General features: G+C 43.3%; 3 protein-coding genes across 8 annotated transcripts in view; 2 read left to right on the plus strand and 1 right to left on the minus strand.

Annotated features, from left to right (window-relative positions):
* Window positions 1-914: 914 nt before the first annotated feature.
* On the plus strand, window positions 915-3,093 carry znhit1 (zinc finger, HIT-type containing 1). Its single transcript, XM_027030803.2, has 5 exons — window positions 915-979; window positions 1,338-1,508; window positions 1,596-1,675; window positions 1,839-2,008; window positions 2,183-3,093. Exons 1-5 carry the CDS (start codon window positions 940-942, stop codon window positions 2,202-2,204), a joined length of 483 nt encoding a protein of 160 aa, XP_026886604.2. The 5' UTR covers window positions 915-939; the 3' UTR covers window positions 2,205-3,093.
* A 144-nt stretch (window positions 3,094-3,237) lies between these two features.
* mogat3b (monoacylglycerol O-acyltransferase 3b) lies at window positions 3,238-13,810 on the minus strand. Of its 5 annotated transcripts, XM_035527252.2 has the most exons (9): window positions 13,312-13,810; window positions 12,987-13,083; window positions 12,778-12,873; window positions 11,944-12,051; window positions 10,290-10,360; window positions 9,824-10,028; window positions 9,404-9,578; window positions 7,707-7,891; window positions 3,238-5,159 (listed from the first exon to the last, which is right to left on the minus strand). In XM_035527252.2, exons 3-9 carry the CDS (start codon window positions 12,863-12,865, stop codon window positions 5,005-5,007), a joined length of 987 nt encoding a protein of 328 aa, XP_035383145.1. In that variant the 5' UTR covers window positions 12,866-12,873; window positions 12,987-13,083; window positions 13,312-13,810; the 3' UTR covers window positions 3,238-5,004. The 5 variants fall into 5 exon arrangements, with proteins under 5 accessions (XP_035383145.1, XP_081576038.1, XP_035383144.1 ...); XM_081719912.1 differs by lacking the exon at window positions 12,987-13,083 and having other exon boundaries at window positions 13,464-13,810; XM_035527251.2 differs by lacking the exon at window positions 12,987-13,083.
* A 1,392-nt stretch (window positions 13,811-15,202) lies between these two features.
* The window catches only part of nyap1 (neuronal tyrosine phosphorylated phosphoinositide-3-kinase adaptor 1), a 35,270-nt gene continuing 29,101 nt past the window's right edge, over window positions 15,203-21,371 (plus strand). Inside the window, exon 1 of one of the 2 annotated variants that reach the window (XM_081720045.1) lies at window positions 15,203-15,337. The gene's annotated coding sequence lies outside the window, so the exon portion shown is untranslated. The other variant, XM_035527240.2, reaches the window with a different exon arrangement.

Below are 21,371 nucleotides of genomic sequence, written 5' to 3' on the forward strand. Positions count from 1 at the left end.
ACTTATTTTTCTCTGCTCTCCTTCGAGTTCATTGATACATCGCTGGGTTTTCTCCAACTCAGAGACATCATCTTGTTTCTAACACAATGTAGCAGTGACACAAGAAAAATCGAAAGACTCTTTTGCCTGAGAAACAGGTACTATAGTCAACAGCATAAACCACACACACAGCAAAAAAGCCCGAAAAACTAACTAGTTTCTAGAGGAAATTGCTCTTCAGAAATTGGGGGAAATGATAACTGCAACGGCAGGCACACACGACGAGAGCAACAAAACATGTTAAATAATCTTGAAAAGAAAAAATAGGGTTAAACACAAACTCACCATTTAACAATGTTTGAACACGTAACCATTTTTGAACACTTTTGAACATTCCGGGAGTTGTCTCCATGGTCCTCATCTCTTAAACTCAGGCCCCGCGCACATTCATTTATATTGAGCTTTTTTGGAGACTGGTGTACTGAGGTGTGAGATCGGCAGTGTGGTGTTTGGGGCCTCCTTCACTTTTTGTGTTAATGATGATGTGAGCACTAAACTTACATTTATCATAGCAGCTTCCTGATACGCGTCCCTTCGTGGAACATTTACAGTAGTTACTGATGAACTTTAAATAAAGGTTTTCATGTGTGGAAGCAGAACTGCATGCTGTTACTGTGCTGTATTCAGTGTGTCGGTCTGTTTTTGTTTAAATCATATGCTTGTCTTTGTGTTTTTAGATATGCCAAATATTTTGGCTGTCATTGGTGTTTTATTTGTAAGGATGCTGACAAAATAAAGAGCAACAACTTTAATAATACTACCACTCCAAACTATTGTAATTTTAGTTTTTAGCCGTTTAGCGCAATTCATCCCCATTCATTTGGATTCCGTCGCGTTTTTTGGCACGAACACGTTGACAAAACCGTACTTGTCCACTCCGATCACCCGTAGTAGTAGCCGATGACACTAACCCTGAAAATGGCGGAGAAGAAAACAGCAGGTAGTGTACTTTAACGTTACTAACATGCCTATCACACTCAGTTTACACGACTCATAACTAACTACCTAGCTAGCAAAAACTATATTAATAAAGCAATGTAAATGTGCCGTTTGTTTGTAAGTGTTCATGCTACTGTTAGTTACCAGTTAGATAACTAACCTTATCTGGCTAACGCTTATTAGCTAGCAAAATGTTGATTCGCTGGCTAGTTGCTAGATAACGTTAGGGTGAACTTTTATACTCGTTGCCGCAGTAACAGTGACATAAAGAAGCCAGGATGGAAACAACAATGTTGTTATTCGTCTGCGTATAACATGCAAATTTCTAACTGGTAACGTTAATTATTCTCCGGGCCTAGTACGCTCACATGACCCAAACCAGCGCAGGGTTTTGGACAGCGCGACTCGTCAACGGCGTTTGACCCGCCAGCTGGAGGCTCTTGAGAAGGACAACTTTCAGGACGACCCGCACGCAAGCCTCCCGCAACTCGTCAAGCGGCTGCCGCAGTTTGACGAGAACAATGAATCCGGTGAGGCCATTTCACTTGAATAGTGTTTTGATGTTGTGGCGGTTGGTTTTTGAGCTTGACACTTTTATGTCTCATTATAACATCAAGGAAAACGACGGAAAAAGACAAGAGGCGATCATTTTAAGCAGCGATTCCGAAAAAACTTCCAGGCTCTGCTCGAGGAGGAGGTGAGGTTTTACAGCTATGCTGTAGATTCAAATCTTTGGGATTTAGACCCAGATCTATGGGAACTCATCAAATGGCTGTGGAATAACTGCACTGCATTTCCTCCCCAAAAGGCTGACTCTGACTAAAGGTCTTAAACATCTCTCTCTGCCTGTCTGTTTGTAGGACTTAAGTGTGAGTGAGGGTCCAAACTATTTGACTGCATGTGCTGAGCCTTCTAAGCTTCCTCAACGTCATTTCTGTGCTGTGTGTGGTTTCCCCTCCCACTACACCTGTGTGTCCTGTGGCGCACGCTATTGCTGTGTCCGCTGCTTAGGGACACACCACGAGACCAGGTAAATCACGCACCTTATGAGACAAAATAACACACTCATACTTTACGAGACCAGATAATGACCATGCACTCCTTATGAGACCAGATAACACACGCATGCACACACACACACACCTTATAAGACCAGATAACACACAACACGCATTCATTCATTTTTCATGTTGTCTTTTCTCAGGTGTCTGAAGTGGACAGTTTGAGTGTTCATGCTGTGCAATAGCACAATTCATTTTCAGTAACGCTGGAGTTCAGCTTTTGCCTTCAGTTGGGTTATAGAAAAATGGACTGGTGGAGCCTATTTCCAACCTTAATTTTGTAAGGTGACGTGTAAATAAGAATGTTCTTCGAGAAGTTGGACTCCTTGTGGTCATTGGCATGAAACGCTGTGCTCTGTGGTGCTGCGGAGGTAGTGAAAGAAAAAGCTGTTATTCCATATGCTAACAGCATCCTTCCTGATCTGCGCTCTCACAGCCGTTTGTGCCGATGCTGGAGTGTGTTTATGCTGCCGGCACACATCCGCTTTAGAGCACCTACTCAGGCGGACCGCAGGTCTGCAGCCAGCAGTTTGCCTCCAGTATCTGTCGGATTATGTGGCTCACTTAATGAAGAGCCAGTCCTTGGCAGAAGAACCATGTTGGCTCTGGTGTGGGCAGAGCTCCAGGTCAGAGGAGGCCAGAGCTGAAGAAGACTCTCCGTTTGCCTTCCTGCAGATATGCTACCGCATGTGTAATGACGCACATGCGTATATTTGGAAGCTTTATGAGACCTGTTTCAAAAGTCTCAATTTGCTGGCAGTGTCGTCTGCTGTGGTGGAATTTGAGGAAGGCAATGTGCTCTAAATGAAATGTCAACCAATGACAAGAAGGCAGGTTATACTACCTGATTAACTGTATTAATTACTCTCATACTTTTTAATTACTCTCATACTTTACTGCGTAAACTACAGGCATGTTGTCTCTTAATGTCCTCAGTGTTTCCAGGCCATTAGTTGATTGAGTGCTTCCGATTAGGTTCTCAGGTCTTTCTTCAGACTTTGTAATGCGCCTGGTTGCTGTTTATTAAGAAAAAAATAAAGGTGTTGCAAAAGTGTTTATTGAAATTTTATCACATTACAATCAAACAGCAGGGTGATTTCATGGTTTCTCATAAACAAACATTTTAACAGTGCTGAGAATGTTTGAGAATTCCTTATCTACAGTAGTTAGAGGTAGCTTGATGTTTTGGTTTTGGCTGCTAATTGTCTCATCATTTAGTACTGTAGAAAAATAGCTATGTTTCCATAGCCGAGTTTCAAAAGTTTCTTTTCATCACCCTTGCCAGATGTGTACACAATACATTTGTGGTTGGAGGAATTACGAACATGGATCATACACTAACACTGACTCTTTACATATTCAATAGACAAGTGTACTGAACATTTATTGAACTACAATCATTAAAATTAACCTGAGTTAAACAGTGACAACTCTTCAGGTAAGCCACACACATTTCTAATCAATACTGTACCATTTCACTCTAAAGTGTTCCTGCATCATGCCCATTGGACAGATCAGTGCCATTAAGGAAAGAAAACTTTCTCTTGGGTTACTTCACCACAGTCATCCACCCATTGGCAGTCCTGCCCACTAACTAGTTTCCTTATAATGTGGCAAAAGAACTTTTGATGGTACAGTTTCAGATTAGAAGGCAGCTACCTGGGCCTTCTGATAAGGTGCACTATAGGGTTTGGTATAAACATAAGCGGCTCATATCAGCTTTGACGGCGTCTCCGTGATCTTCACTGGCACGCCCTGTGCATAGGTTCATGTGTACCAAGGTTTTCTCAGCACATTTGTGCAAACTATTGGTGCTGCTGATAAAATCGTGCCATTGCCACAAAATTCCTTAAAAGAAATTCAATAAAATCTGCAAAATTCATTATCACTTTCAATGGTTATAACTTCTAAAAAGAAAAGTATATTTTCATTACAACTATGATAGCACATCTTGCTTTAAATCACATTACACATTGTCATTGGAAATTCCAGCATTAAACAATTTTTACTGCTTTAGAAAAAACAGTCTAGTGGATGTTCATATGCAGTGGGCCTGTAAAATTTCGTTTACATTTAGCTGATGCTTTTATCCAAAGAAGCTTACAATTCTGACTGAACACCTCTTGAGCAACTGAGGGTTAAGTGTCTTGCTCAGGGGCCCAACAGTGGCAACCTGGCTGTGGTGGGATTTAAACTGGCAACTAGAATCCCTTACCTTAACCACTGCGCTACTGAGCCACTACGCTCATTTAATCATTGTCATCAAAAGTAATAAAGGTAGATATTTTTGTCACATCCACATTTTCTGGTACATGCTAGGACAAATCTGTGCAAATGTTTTTTTACAATGTTTCATAAATCTAAATTTCTTTAAAAATCATAGTGCACTGATCATAATTTCTTTTAAAAAAATGTTAATGTCTAAAATTATGTCCATAAGAAAAGATATGTAGTGGACAGATTTAGAGAACAACTGAGCTTGAATTGCAATATACTACAGTGCAGTGGCTGTGGTGTAACATTCACAATTCGTTTCACTAAACTGTATGCATGATCATTTTGGGAAAAAATAACACTTTAGAAACAAATTACCCTATATAATTACCCCAAGTGGTGACCCATCTCTAGTTCATTTGAACGTTTTTATAAGTAGGTGCATTTCTTTTGGAATCTTGGATGTTCTGGTTGGTAAGTAAATGCTGCTGAAATCTATGCTCAATCTAATCACTGTAATATTCCACGAGCTAAGATTAAGATGACGAAAACTGCAACTACCTTGTTATAATATGATGTGCACACTAATGAAAATTTACATTTATCTTAAAATGCAGACTGGATTTGTATCATACTTAAAACAACAAAAGTGTTCAAAGTACATGTGTAGGAACTTGGCATGAAATGTTCTTACTTTAGAGAAATATGCTATAACGTTAGAGAAACGCTGTGAAAGCTCTTTGGGTGGAGTCTAGATGATGTGTAGCTCGTGTGTCTCAGCCAGTCCGCAGCTAGTTTTGTGTGTGTGGAAGAGTTTGGACAGAGCCTCTGTGTAAAGGTTATGATAGTGGTCCACCTGGTCATGTGTCGGCCTGGAGACACGAGGCACAGGAATGGGACTGCCCACTGTGAGGGATGGAGAGAAAGTTATAGTAAACACTCCTGTTTACAGCTAAAACCTAAGACATTGCACTAACTTACAAAAGAATAACTAGATACAATTATTCACTTATTCTCCTATCTGAGGGATGTTACAGACAGCAGCTGCCACCCTTGCGCTAGTATTTAGTTCCAGAGAAATGGTTAATATAACAGAGTAGGGAAGGTGTATATTAGAGTGGTTAATATAAGGTAAAATTAGGGTAAGTATAGCTAAATTAGAGTAGGGTAGGTATACAGTGGTGCTTGAAAGTTTGTGAACCCTTAAGAAGTTTCTATATTTCTACATAACTTTGCCCTAAAACTTCATCAGATTGTCACACATGTCCTAAAAGTAGATAATGTGAGCCAAATCAAACAAATGAGGCAAAAATATTAGACTGTCATTTACTGATTGAGGAAAATTATGGCATATTACACATCTGTGACTGGTACAAATATGTGAACCTTCAGGATTAGCAGATAATTTTAAAATGAAATTTGAGTCATGTGTTTTCAAGCAATGGGATGACAATCAGGTGTGCGTGGACAGCCTGTTTTATTTAAAGAACAGGGATCTAGCAAGGCTGATCTACACAACACTTTACTGGGAGTGTAACATGGCACATGATACAAAAGCGAATACTGAGGCCCTCAGAGGAAGAGTTGTTGATTCTCATCAGGTCGGAAAAGGTTATGAACCCATATCTAAAGAGTAGTGATGGGCAGACAAGGTTTGTGAAGCCTTTGGGGCTTCTTCCTAATTTCACTGGTAAAAGCCGAAGCATTGGCCTATTACAAGCTAATGCCAAACAGTGACACCTGGTGGTTTTCAGAAATTATAGCAGCCATAGGTTCAAAACGTCACTGCACTTGAAAACTATACAACACTCCACCTATCCATTTTTTTTTTTTTTAAGATTTGATCAGTAATAATGTTTAGTAATTAAAGTTCTGCAATAACTTGTTTAAAATAATTGTTTCCCTTTTTAATTGAAAATGTCATACGATAATGTGGCAAACTGTACTGGGAGGCAACAGGTTGACTTTCTGAAACGGAATGTTTCTTCCCATTTACTTCTATATTTTACACATTTCCAATATGTACTAAAAGGGGGAGCTGGGGCAGGGTGGTAATAACTTTGAAACAAGCTTTGCTACACTGCCAAACCAGCAAGCTTTGCAATAGTGATACAAGCGTCGACACCTCAGTATCAAAAGTCCCATCACTATTAAAGAGTTTGAACTCCACCAATCCACAGACAGATTATGTACAAATGGAGGAAATTCATGACCATTATTACCCTCCCCAGGAGTAGTTGATCAAAAAAGATCACACCAAGAGCAAAGGTGTAACAGTCCACGAGGTGACAAAGGAACCCGAGGTAACTTCTAAGCGACTAAATGCCTCTCTCACACTGGCTAAGGTTAATGCTCATGAGTCCACCGACAGGAGAACACTGAACAACAATGGTGTGCATGGCAGGGTTGCAAGGAGAAAGCCGCTGATCTCCAATATGAACATTACTGCCTGTCTGCAGTTTGCTAAAGATCACCTGTTGGAACAATGTTTGGTGGAGGGATGAGACCAGCATAGATCTTTTTGGTTTAAATGAGAAGTGTTATGTTTGGAGAAAGAATCACACTGCATTCCAGCATAACATCCTCATCCCTTCTTTGAAACACAGTTGGTGGTAATATCATGGTTTGGGCCTATTTTGCTGCATTTGGGCGTGGACGGCTTGCCACCATTGATGGAACAATGAATTCTGAGTTATTCCAGCGAATTCTAAAGGGAAATGTCAGCCATCTGTCAGTGAGCTGAATCTTAAAATGTGGTTCATGCAGCAAGACAATGACCCGAAGCACACAAGTCAAGCACACAAGTCGTTCTACCAAAGAACGGTTAAAAAAGAATAAAGCTAAGGTTTTGAAATGGCCAAGTCAATTTCATCACCTTAATTCAACAGAAATGTGGAAGGATGTGAAACAAGCAGTTCATGGAGGAAACTCACCAACATAACTGAGTTGAAGAGGTTGTGTATGGAGTAAGGGACTAAAATTCCTCCCAGCTGATGTGCAGGACTAATCAACAATTACCAGACACGTTTAGTTGCAATTATTACTGCACAAGGGGTCACATCAGATACTGAAAGCAAAGGTTCACATACTTTTGACTCTCACAGATATGTAATATTGGAAAATGTTCCTCAATAAATAAATGAGTCTAATATTTTTGGCTCATTTGTTTGATTTGGTTCACATTATCTACTTTTAGGACTTGTATGACAATCTGAAGAAGTTTTCGGTCAAATTTTTGCTGAAATACAGAAACTTCTAAAGGGTTCACAAACATTCAAGCACCACTGAATGTTGGAGTAGGGTAAGTATAAGATGGAGTTGGAGTGGCAGGTGTGTTTGTTCAGGTATGCTGAATGGTCTGATTTCACTAGGATGTAAGTAAACATGTCTGTGGGCATCGCAACAGCCTGGGGTTATGAGCTGGAGAATGAAGAGGGGCGATTTAGCACTGACCCACAGTGGTCACCGGCCTCCTGTAGGGCAGGAGCAACCAGCGCCCTCCGGTGAAAAGGCAGGGGGCGAAACCCATGACTTGCTTGAAGAGGGCCTGCAGCCTGCGTCCCACGCTGCCCTCGGGTAGCACCACCTGTGGGAAGAGCTCATTCTCCCCAAAAGAGTACACTGGAACAAGGTGAGCCCTGGGGAAACAGAAGGGCATGAGGGAGATGTAGTCAGAATCACGTAAAGTGCCTACTACACCTCATTCACATGAGAACGGCATGCCCACTACAGCTCATTCACGTGAGCGGAATGAGAACGCCACAACAGGAAGCAGGATCTTTCTTTTAAACATTGATATGCAAGCTTTTCTCATTAGGTTGTCAGCTCAGTATTAGTCATGGAATGAATCCCAGGTATATAATGGGTTTATACACTGCCTGGCCAAAAAAAGGTCACACACACTAATATTTCGTTGGACCCCCTTTAGCTTTGATTACGGCACGCGTTTGCTGTGGCATGATTTCCACAAGCTTCTGCAATGTCACAACATTTATTTCTGTCCAGAGTTGCATTCATTTTTCCTCAAGATCTTGTATTGATGATAGGAGATTTGGACCACTGCGCAAAGTCTTCTCCAGCACATCCCAAAGATTCTCAATGGGGTTCAGGTCTGGACTCCGTGGTGGCCAATCCATGTTTGAAAATGATGTCTCATGCTCCCTGAACCACTCTTTCACAATTTGATCCTGATGAATCCTGGCATTGTCATCTTGGAATATGCTCGTGCCATCAAAGAAGAAAAAATCCATTGATGGAATAACCTTGTCATTCAGTATATTCAGGTAGTAAGCTGACCTCATTCTTTGGCCACATAACGTTGCTGAACCTAGACCTGACCGACTGCAGCAACCCCTGATCATAGCACTGCCCCCACAGGCTTGTACGGTAGACACTAGGCATGATGGGTGCATCACTTCAGCCGACTCTTTTCTCTTTAGCCCCAATCCCTTGAGTTCCTTTTGCATTGTGTGTGTGGAAATGCTCTTAATTTCACTATTAAACATATCCCTGAGTTCTACTGTTGTTTTTCTACGATTTGATTTCACCACACGTTTAAGTGATCGCCGATCAGGATCATTCAAGATTTTTTTTTAGACCACATTCCTTCCTCGAAGATGTTTCCCCACTGTCCTTCCACTTTTTAATAATGCGTTGGACAGTTCTTAACCCGATTTGAGTAGTTTCAGTAATCTCCTTAGATGTTTTCTCTGCTTGATGCATGCCAATAATTTGACCCTTCTGAAACAGATTAACATCTTTATCATGACCACAGGATGTGTCTTTCAACATGGGTGTTTAACAAATGAGAAGCTACTCACTGCATCAGTTAGGGTTAAATAACTTGTTGCTAGCTGAAACATAATCACACATGCAGTAATTATCCAATAAGAGGCTCTTACCTATTTGCTTAGTTAAATCCAGGTGGTGACCTTTTTTTGGCCAGGCAGTATAACTTTGCAAATTACCTCAGTATTTTATGATATGAGGTGATAACCATTGGAGGATAAAATATGGCATTATGGTTAATGTCACACTCTTAACAAAGCACATAAATACCTCAAACTTCCACACTCTCGCAATCTTTCACAACTTCCTTCTTCTCTCTCTCTCTCTCTCTCTCTCTCTCTCTCTCTCTCTCTCTCTCTCACCCATTCTCCAGCGCCAGCCGGACAAAGCCTTTCCTCTGTTTCATCACCACACTGTTGGCTCCCGGACGAGAGGCCAGCGACTCCTCAGCGCCACCAATGATGATAACCACAGCGTTTCCGGTGCCTCTCTGATTCAGTACATACTCCAGACTGTCCTTACTGACCGGCAGCATCCCTAGGACCACAGGGACAGAGACAAGGAGACAAAAGAAAAGGAAGGTATGAAACAAAATGAAAAATGTTTCTCCTGTTATCTGTCAACATGACACCATGACACTTCACCTGTGAAATGTAGCATAATTATACCCTATCAAACAAGTTAAGAAAAAATGGGCTCAAAGTCACGGAGGTGCACCTCAGTCTAGAAAACAATAAGCTTTCTATATCCTCTCTCCCCTTCACATGCATACACACACAGACCGGCACACATGATGTAGTCTCGGAAGACTGGCAGACGGAAGAGTCCAGCTAGTACGGCGAGGTTGGCATGAATGCCCGGGAAGGCCCCGGTGAAGCCACACGCGTCTGTACTGAAGCAGGAGAACGCCCCTAAACTCATGATGCCATGCGGGTGACACCCGAGAATATAGTTCTGGCTAGGACTCAGCTCTGCTGTCTTCACCAGCTGAAGGGGGGGAGGAGGAAAGACAGACAGACAGACAGACAGACAGACAGAGAGAGAGAGAGAGAGAGAGAGAGAGAGAGAGAGAGTCTCAAAAATATGATGGGAATATTTATAATAACTGAGCTAGATAGAATTTATGGAGAATGTGATGAGTATAAAGTTTTTTTTATACTTATTTTGAAAACACAAAATTATTGCTGTGTGTGTCAGATAAGGGTGGAGAATTGCTGACTTAATTTGTGTACTGCTTGTCTGGGTTACCTTGACTGGGAAGTAGTTTCTGAAGTGCTTCCACACTTTCCAGCTACGCACGAATGAGGATCTTCTGCCCCCTAGTGGACAATCAAGAGCAGTGCAATCAGTCAGACTGCAGTAGCCGTAATGTTTTTGCACGAACTTCAGGTACTTACATTACCTGAAACAGATGACTGGATTCTGAATGATGAAATAATTGACCCCTTGCAACAAAAAACAAATATGAGCGATTTCCCCTTTTTGTGAAATCAGTTATTTTAGTTTTAATTTTGTGTAATCAGTTATTTTAGTTTTGATTTTGTACAACTTTAACATTAAAATTACATTAAAATGCTAACTATGATTTATTTAGACTTAACTTACTTCATTCATGTGGGCATTTAAAACTAAGAATTGTAATAATGCTTTATATTATTGTTTTTATTTTGTAGAATGTAGAAAATGTATGTTTCTCGTTGCAAGGGCTCAATTGATTATTTACATTGTGATGGTACAATGAAGTTACAAACAGCCACATTTATTTCATAACTAACAAAAACTTCAGTACACAGTGAACAGTCTCTGGTTGTAATAACATTTGTGAGAGGGGGTCAAAAAAACAAAACCAAATCTACATTTAGTGATGGCACACCTTGAACAAAAGGAAGCTTGAGAGTGAGACGGGTAGAGACAGAGACAGACACAAAGCACATTTTCACTTTTTAAAAATCTGTAGACATTTTAGTTACTGAACTGGCAGGAGCTAACTATGGTGCGTAAAGTAACTACGGTTCATGAAGTAACTATGGAGATCCAGGTCTGCCTGTATGGGATGCGTTGCACAAAAAGGGAAGAAATTATGTGTCTACGTGCTGTTAGAAAAAAGAAGAAGTGTGTGAAAGACTTTGTGAGAGTAGAATGTGTGTTCCTGGTGTCCATGTATGTAGCCGTGTGTGTGTGAGCGTGTGTTTGTGTGTGTGTGTGTGTGTGTGTGAAAGACTTTGTGAGAGTAGAATGTGTGTTCCTGGTGTCCATATATGTAGACGTGTGCGTGAGTGTGTGTGTGTGTGTGTGTGTGTGTGAAAGACTTTGTGAGAGTAGAATGTGTGTTCCTGGTGTCCATATATGTAGACATGTGCGTGAGTGTGTGTGTGTGTGTGTGTGTGTGTGTGTGTGTATGAAAGACTTTGTGAGAGTAGAATGTGTGTGTGTGTGTGTGCATGCGTGAGTGTGTGCGTGCGTGCGCGTGAGTGCACGCATGTGTGTGTGTGTGAAAGACTTTGTGAGAGTAGAATGTGTGTTCCTGGTGTCCATGTATGTAATCGTGTGTGTGTGTGTGTGTGTGTGTGTGTGAAAGACTTTGTGAGAGAAGAATGTGTGTTCCTAGTGTCCATATATGTAGATGTGTGCATGAGTGTGTGTGTGTGTGTGTGTGTGTGTGTGTGAAAGACTTTGTGAGAGTAGAATGTGTGTGTGTGTGTGTGTGTGTGTGCGTGCGTGTGTGAGTGCGTGTGTGTGCGTGCGTGAGTGTGTGCGTGCGTGTGCGTGAGTGCATGTGTGTGTGTGTGTGTGCGTGTGCGTGCGTGTGTGAGTGCGTGTGTGTGCGTGCGTGAGTGTGTGCGTGAGTGCACGCATGTGTGTGTGTGTGTGTGTGCGTGCGTGCGTGAGACTTGGTGCCTACCTCTCTCAGGTGTGTACCAGTCAACAGCCAGCCATGTGAAGTAAAGAGCAGGAATAAGCCAGAGTGGTGTAAACATCATGTATAGGAATAATAGCAGAAACGACACACCTACACACACACGCACACACACACACACAGTTAGGATTAAACACCAAAGTCCACCATAACCATCATAACACTAATCACAGTATTGTGGTTATATTTGGGTGTAACTTTGCTTTGAAAAATGCTGGGGACAAGAATGTTGACAGGAATGGTGCACTCCACTCCGCTGCCCCTCAGATTTACGTCCAGTTTACCAAACTGAGTCCTCAGGCATACGCATTCACTGAAACCAGTGCTGGGACTGAAAAGGGCGAGGTTAATGAAAGGTTTTATGACTGTGTTTGAAAAGCCTACCAATGTTCAATAATACAAGAAGTATACGCACTATGGTTCAAAAATATAATTGTGGTACAATTGTTTTCTATTTATTTTGATTTTAAAAAATTATTTGTTTCATTAAAATGTTTCTTTTGATGTAAAAAGACTTTCTAGCATCTTTTCTGTTTTTGTTTATAGAGTTCACATGCATATATGATATTAGAGGTATTGGCTGGCCACATACACGTTCCCCCATGAACTTAGCACTGTTTCCAGACTGTTTGGACAGGTATATTTTCAGAGTACACATTCCTAAAGCAGTGGGGACATGTCTCCAGCATCCCCAGTGTAAATTATACCTGTGGGTGGTTAGCACAGGGGTTGGCTACAGGTACTCTATCTAGGTAGCAGAATTCCACTGTGTTAGGCAGTGTAACGCCGAAATGTGTACATGTCTGAGATCTAGCTCACCCATAAAGAGGAAGGAAATCACCATGTGTAATACACTGACATCCTCAATAAACATTTTCCACTGGGATTTCTCTCCTCCCCATTTCATCTTGGCATCTGAGTAGAAAGACAGACCGAACTTAAAACAGAAGAAAGCCAGTGGAACAAATGCCAGTGGTCATTTCCTCCTCCTCCTTCAGGTTGACCTCTGCCCTGCCACGTTATCATACCTGTAACAAAATGCCTGCGGTCTGACCTCCTGACCTGATCGTAACATTAGGTAATACATTAGGAATCAACGTTCAGGACAGCGGGTTTTGTAGAATCCTACAAAATGACAGAAGTTTTGCCCTCAGATTACGTCGAGAGGATAAACCTTTTCTAAGAGAAAGTTTAAAAGTTAAGCTAATGCACGAATGTACTAAAATATCAGAATCTATCGCATTTCTAACAAGCGGAAACAGGATTTCTTATTTGTCGAACATGAGAAAACACAGCTAAATGTGTAGCCTACAGTGTCACCAAATTTTACAGTTTAGCCTGACACAATACTACCTGTCCCGTTAAAACCTTGGCGTTTGGTGGTCATGGCAGCGCTCTGCTCCCGTCTCCCGATCAGACATTACCGTCCCTGCGTGCGACCGATTGCCCTTTGATCAGATCAATCCGTCCAAGCGATAATAAGTTGCTGCGGTCTCCGCGTGTACCATAAAGAAGACGTGATCCTCCAGCCCGGGTTTGCAGGTAGCGGTTATCCCTGACCATAATTCAGCATGGATCACTCGGTTATCTGTGCTCCCACGGCGAACACTGGAACAAGCTTTAAAACCAGAGCCGCTAGGCTGAAAAGCCACGACACCACAACGTCGGTGTGAAAGGGAACAAAAGAGTTAATTTTTTTCTTCTTCTTCTTCTTAAGTCAAAACCTCTGAGGTCTGTTCAGTAAACAAAATACGTGCGATTGCCACACGTGGCTCAAAATGACTTTTAACATCTTTTAGTCAGGTCGGTTGTGCGGGCGAACTCCGGCCGGGCTTTGCCGGCTGCAGTTGGGAGTTGGAAGCCCCGCCGCGCGCGTGGGTAAGCACGACGTCGCGAGATAAAGGAGGAGCGAGGGCGCGTGAGGATGAGGGCGTGCCCAAACGGCCAATGCAACGAGATTCAAAAACTACAGTCTGCGCGAGGTAGTTAACCTGCTGCGGCTTCACTAATGACCGAAATTGCCCTATATTTGCGTAATAACACATTAAGCGACCACTTATAACGTTTTATAAGTGGATTACCGCTGTAATAAGGTAGTAGCCTATTTGATAAAGTATAATAATTATTGTTTACCTACCAAATGAGTATATATGCCAAAACAAGGACAAATAAATATGTCTTTTCTTTCCTTTCAAAAACAAACAGCAACCAGTTTCAGGGTAGTAGTTGTTATAGCTGTAGAGATGCAGTGTGTAACTAAAATGTCATTTACTTTAAGGAATCTGCATTTAACATGATCCAGTTCAGTGCATCTTTGGATCTGTAGTTTATTTGGATGTCACTGTAAGCAGCAATTTTATTTTCAATTACTTCCATTCATTTTGAAGGGATATCTAAATTCATACATAAATTGCTATTTCATTGGCCATGTTTAGTAGTAACAGAGAACAATGTACTGACTAAATGATTCAGGCTTGCCTGAGTATTGTGCTTTAGTTTTGTGGCTGGTTTATGCTTCTGTGGCCTGGCAGTAGCCTTCATTGTTACAGTCATCAAACAGAACACAAGTTAGAGCTTGTTCCAGGTTTGTTTTTTGTTTGTCACGCCACTCTTTCCAATTTCACCATCTTTCCAAAGCAGATTGACATTTAGTAGTTTCAAGATCAAATGTAATCCTCTGCAGTTACTCCTCTCCTTGGAGGGTGTGTGTGTGTGTGTGTGTGTGTGTGTGTGTGTGTGTGTGTGTGTGTGTGTAATGTGTTAGGTTGGGTGGTGTGAGCAGTGTCCCCCAAACCTCAAAGTTGAAATGAAGACTACACCACTGGAGAGAAAATATCTATTAATGTTAAGGAAGGTAGCACGATTCTGTTTTTATCACTGTAAGATAAATTTCACTTTTAGATAGCTACTTGGACATATAACCAAAATCAGCATCTCTGATTTCATCATATAAATGGGAAAGTTCAGTTGAAGTACAGTAGTTATTCCATGCTGTGTGTATGTGTGTGTGTGTTTGTGTGTGTGTGTGTGTGTGTGTGTGTGTGTGTGTGTGTGTGTGTGTGTGAGAGAGAGAGAGAGAGAGAGAGAGAGAGAGAAATATCCTAAAGATAGGTTGTCTGACATGCAGGGTATCCAAGCGCTCTCTCTGTCGCTATCTCTCTCCGTGTGTGTGTTTGTGTGTGTGTGTGTGTGTGTGTGTGTGTGTGTGTGTGTGTGTATGGGGTGTTATGGGGTTCTGGCGCGCACACAGGTTCTGACGGTAGTGCCTCGTGCTGACAGACTGCTTACGTCTGCACCCAGAACGGCCGAACAAAATTGTAAATACACGCGTCAAGTCGGTGGATGGAGAGATGGAGACAAGGGCAGGCTCACCAACGAGGTGAGGAAAAGAACAGCGAGCCTAATTAATGTACATATTTAGTATGGCGGCAGAAAATGTCTACCGTTATCAAAACAGCAGCGCGATATAACGTCGCTTCGGCAGGACGAGGAGCGCACGAAAATTGAAAGCTCAGGAGCTGCTTCGGCGCATCTGCCTTTTCCGTAACCGCCGGCCTCCAAGGAAGAACTGCAATATTAATATTAATACCGATGCAAATTCCGCGAAGCGCGCCGTCACCGCTGACATGTTTGTGGGGTCGTCTCTTCATTCAATGCCGTAAAATGTTGTGACGGCAAACGTGGGCATGTCACAAGACAGATCTTCAATTCGCGCGTTTGTAAGCTTATCTTAACCGATGTATTTGCCTTTTTTCCTTTCGATTTTTTTTCTCTCTCTCGTTTTTCCTACAACGTCGCAGTGAACTGCAGGACGGATAAACGGAGCGTTTTCTCACCGGGCTTCGTGCGGTGAGCGCGAGCGGTGAATGGAACGGGGATGTTGTTTACAAAAAGCTGCCGACCGACAGTGCTCTGACGGTCATCGTCCTGGGTTTTTTTTTTACATTTTTTATTTTTTTGGTCATCTGTTATATTGTGACACAGTTGGAAATTAGGCTTTGCTCCATCTTTTCTCCTTTAAGAAGGCAATGCCATCATTAGCATCCCGGCGTGGATTTGTTTTTGTCTGATTTTATTCGGGGTTCTGCACTTGACTCCGCGCTGAACCAATTCACCGTTTATGTAAGTCAACAAATGTTCCCACGAATCTATACACCATTCCATTAACATTTGATGGGCAGTAATTGGAGATGACCACCGAGATATCACGGCAATTGTTGTGGTGAAATTCTATCACTTTGAGTATCGATTTGCGTATGAAAACACGATTACAAACATCTGGGAGAGGCTGGCAATACAGTCCGTCTCGGTGGAATGGATGTATACGCTACATATCGCAAAAATACATAATCTTTAGATATTAGCAACAATGACACAGATGTCATCGTTCTTTAAGAGCATAACGTGAAAGAGTTGCGGCTGTAAAACCATGCGAGATCCGTTCTGTCGTGACTGCTCGTATTTTTTTCTCCAGATAAAATAAGTGTCAGCTGACCTGTGCCTGTTAAGCCCTCGGCATTTACGCTACAGAATCCCGACGGAACGGAACGGAACGGAAGAAACGTGGCGCACAACCTGTGACCCAGTCCGGCCTGATGTTTTGTTAAGGGAGATATCTAAGACGCAACGTTGCTTTTGCTATGTAAATATCTGAACCCGCTCCTCGGGTTTGGGATCACTTGAACAGCGATAAGTGACGCGTTCTTACAGGATATGCGTCCGCGACTTTTAAGACTTGCTCTCACTGGAAGCTTGTCTGTCTGAGACGCTGCCTTCGAAGACGTTATGGCGCGGCCGTTTCCTTTGCGTAATTTCATTGCGTAATTGCATTTCTGGATGTATAGATTTGTTGCCTGCTCTTGTTGTGGCATTGTTTTTTTTTAAGACATCGGTTGTCCTCAGAAATGTTGAATGGGCGTTTCAGCAGTCCCCCGCCATATTCTTCTCACGTATTGTCTGCAGGAACTGCGCGTAAAAGGTGGCATCAGAATACCAGTCGCACATGTGCGACGAGCTACTACTGCGGCCAGTCCTGTCACGGTCGCGACGTGGTTGTGCGGTGGGCGGGGGCGTGGCTGTGCGTCAACGCGTGTCTGTCTCTCTGATGATCAGAAGGTTTGTAGTGTGGCATGCTGGCGCGGTCCCAGGCACGACCGCTCAGCCGAAAGCGCCTTGCGGACCGAAACGGCCTCCTATAGCCTATTACAGTTCATATTTAATATCGCTTAGCGAAAATGACCACCGGGGGCGTTACTTATGGTTTGATAACGGGAGTGGCGGAGAGATGGCGGGATGGGCGGGGGTTTGGCGCGAGGAAAGCTAGGGACGAAGAGGTGTAGACTAGAATACACCGCAGACGTGAGAAAACCGGCCCCACCTTGTCTGGAGGCTGAGCTGCTATTACACACAGCATTAGAACACCCTGTGAAAAGATGGGCAGTCAGAGGGTATCGGTTAATCAATTAGTTACCCAATTATACAGTGATCGAGCATTTGTTCATATTATTCGCACTGGTATTTAATAAATGGGTAATAAAAAGGATCGTGTTCAGTGGGGAGGTCATGCATGTCTCATCTGTGTGGGTGTTTTTGTGCGCGTGTTCACTGGGACCTCATTCCTTCACTAGACGTATTTTGTGGGAGCCACTGGTCTCCAAGTAACTGGCGGAGGATTTGTGCTGAATTCTAGTGGCTGTAGCACATACCTGCAGTATCTTTCTCATCGTCATTCATCATTTTCATTCTCTTTCTGTCTCTCTCTCTCTATTTCTTCCACAGGCAGTTCATTCACAATGAATACGCAGTGTGTGCAGTTTGTCTAGTATGTGATGGAGCATCATGAGAGAGAGAGAGAGAGAGGGAGAGGGAGAGGGGAGGAAAGGATGGGAGGAGCGGGGGTGAGAGTCGGGGTTGATAGGGGAGCTGCAGCTCCTCCTTATCAGGCCGCAGTGGCGTGCAGGTGGAGGCGTGCTAATAGGACAAACAGACTCAACAGAATAAAAGCATGGAACGCATACAGCAGGAGATCAGGGGAGCAGGAGAAACGACACAGTAAGACTGAGTGGGAAAGACTGATTTAGGAAGACGGGCCAGGGAATGTGTGTGTGTGTGTGTGTGTGTGTGTGTGTGTGTGAGAGAGAGAGAGAGAGAGAGAGAGGGAGGGAGAGCGACACACGGATAAGGTGAACAGTAGAGCATGTGTAAGAGTGAGAGAGAGATAGATGCTGATTGCACTTTGACAAACGCTCATCTTTAATGGCTGTTTTCTGGCACTCGGTTTTAGAGCTGTCTGTCTGTCTGCCTGTCTGTCTGCCTGCCTGTCTGCCTCTGTGGAGGAGCTAATCTCAGACTCCTCACTGCGGATTTCCTGGAAAACCCGAAGTGAATTTTCTTTCTCTGCACGCACACACTGGGGCACTATGACGTGGGCTTCAGACACTGAGGGAGTTAAAGAAAGGGAGTGAGAGAGAGGAGGAGTGAAAGAACGCTGGTGAGAGAGAGAGAGAGAGAGAGAGAGAGGGAGGAAAAGATAGAGAAAGGGGGTGTCAGAGAGATAGGGAGTGACAGAGAGGAGGATAGCTAGAGAGATGGAATGGGCACATGTTTTTGCTCACAGTGGGGTAGCAGTGTGATTCCTGCAGGACAGTCCCAAGGCTCCTTCACTATAGTATTCACTATATTATTTACTATAGTAATCATCACTTGTGGTGGTGAAATGCATATGGGAAAGAAAGGAGCACTATTAAAGTAAACTATTAAAGTATTAAAGTAAATCCAATGTGATGTAACTTAATGTAAGTTGAATCTAAAATTCTCTCCCAGTGGCATATCATTGGAAGGCTTCATAAAGAAATATATTGATACACACATGAGAGGGTACCTGCACTAAATACAACACAAACATGGAGTTTGCATCATGGATTTCACAGTATTGCACAGCGCAGAACAGCCGAGCTAAATTTACAGTAATTGGAGGGGGCTGTGTTGAGGTGACCCAGAGGTACTGAGACGAACAGAGAGACTGTCAAAAGCGCATTCCACACAAACAAATGGCACATTTTCCACTCAGAAAACTGTCCTATAGAGGACATTACGAACGCTTCAGAGACTGCTGTGACCAAAGCAGCCCATCCAGGGAAAAGAGGGAAAGACGGATGAAGTTTCCACACAGTGTTTGGTCAGCTCTTGGCCAGTCACTGTCTGGGCTGCTTAAGTCTTTGGGCAACAGTACTACTTCAGACGGTTGTGCTGGGACGGAAGTCTGGAATTCACCACATTCTGATCATTAAGGTTGCTTTTCCAAAGTAGACTGCCCGACTCACCCCGGCAACACAGGGCCTAAAGGTTGTCCTACCTTGTTACTGTGAAAATGTGCAAATATGTGTGTGGAATATTTGTGTGTGTGTGTGTGTGTGTGTGTGTGTGTGTGTGTGTGTGTGTGTGTGTGTGAATTTAGCATTAGAGGTCTGACAGTTTGGGTCATGTGACTGGAATTCTTGCTTCAGCATCAGGAAAGGTAGCTGTTTAGCTAGGAAGAAGACCTTAGCAACTGCAGAAAAGTCAGCTTGCAGTATGTTGGCTGTGAGCTGTGCTTGTGTTTGCTCATTGGTGAGGTAACGTGTGTGTGTGTGTCTGTGTCTGTGTGTGTCTGTGTCTGTGTGTGTGTGTGTGTGTGTGTGTGTTGATAAATAGGTTACACATCGTCCCTTCCTTTAGCTCTGTAATTTATTTTTGCCGCTGTCATCCCAACCTACGCCCGTTTGTCCTTATCCAACCTCTGCACTCAAACACACCCACACACACACATACACACTCACACACACACACACACGCACACACACACACACACACACACACACACACACACACACACACACACACACACACACACACACACACACACGGTCTTTCTCCCTCCCTCTGTACATGGGACAGTAATAATCAAACTATCATGCATACAGTAGTCCTCCCTTGGGATGCATATTTAAAAGACTCTAGCACTTCACTGTCTGTCTGTCTGTGTGTGTATGTGTGTGTGTGTGCGTGCGTGCGTATGTGTGTGTGTGTGTGTGTGTGTGTGTGTGTGTGTGTGTGTGTGTGTGTGTGTGCAGGCAAGTCTGCATTCAGTATGTCTGTAGTAGCATACACACACTCTACAAGCAAATAATCAACAAATGTCCTGCACAGACAAACATATGACCAAAAGATCATGTCAGTCCACACTTGCTTATGCAGGCACATGGTGAACATAGTTCACATAACCTAACAATAACCTTTGCCATGTATATTCACAGTAATGAGCCATGCCTCAGACATTCAGGATAAAGGGGGCAATGAAAGTCTAGTCCACAGACGTACTGCTGTGTGTGTTTCTCCTCGTGTGTGTTGTTTCATGTGTTTGGTGTGCTGTGAGTCACCTTGCTTACTGCTGATTCCAGTGAAGAACAGCAAAGCCAAGGACAGACTGGTAAAAGAGGGAGAACAAGGGAGAGAGAGAGAGAGAGAGAGAGAGAGAGAGAGAGAGAGAGAGAGAGAGTGGGGTCATTGAATGCTTTTGTGCATCTGTGCAGCCAGGGACCGAGACAGAGAGTGTATGAGAGAAAGAAGAGAGGAGGAAAGGTCTGGGACCTACAGTGGATAATGCATGGTGAGACTACAGCCATTGTTACTGTACTGTAAAGCACACACACACACACACACAAGCAGAAAGTCTCTCTCTCTCTGTTTCTCTCTCTCGCTTGTGATACCACTGAGAAGTGGGTTTGAGGGAAAAGCTACCCGCTAATTGGCAGTCTGCTGCAGTACCCTATGGTCGTGAGTGTGTGTGTGTGTTGCAGTGATTTATGCACTAGGCATACACCCTGTCGCACACACCATCCTGCTACCAGTTATGAGAGTGCGGTACAGGCAAGGTATAGACTGTGTGTGTGTGTGTGTGTGTGTGTGTGTGTGTGTGTGTGTGTGTGTGTGTGTGTGTGTGTGTGTGTGTGTGTGTGTGTGTGTGTGTGTGTGTGTGCATGGGCGCGTGCGCACATGTGTGTATGTGTATGCATGTGTGTTTTGAAGGGTGGATGGATCAGCACTGGTCTGTGGTTAAGCCTCGGTAAAGACTGAGCAGGTGTGTGACAATGTGCAGGACTGCACAATACATCACATTAAAAGTTATCACAATACTGCAGCACTGAAATGTACCACGCTGTATGGAGTGGTACATCTAGCACTTCGCTGGCGAGCTTCTCTGCTCCTGGCATCTCCGTTCAGCACATGAATACATGGTGACACACCACTGGAGTCCCCGGCGCTAGCCGTCAGGATCTCTAATCTCACAGGGCACCAGTGTGCATCGGGACCAGGAGTGTCTGCGCCAGCCACAGATATTCAGTGTGTGAGACGTTTCTTCTTCAGACCTGTGC

The sequence above is a fragment of the Electrophorus electricus genome, chromosome 8 (genome assembly GCF_041902795.1).
Source record: "Electrophorus electricus isolate QZ-2024a chromosome 8, ASM4190279v1, whole genome shotgun sequence".
Taxonomy (NCBI): domain Eukaryota; kingdom Metazoa; phylum Chordata; class Actinopteri; order Gymnotiformes; family Gymnotidae; genus Electrophorus; species Electrophorus electricus.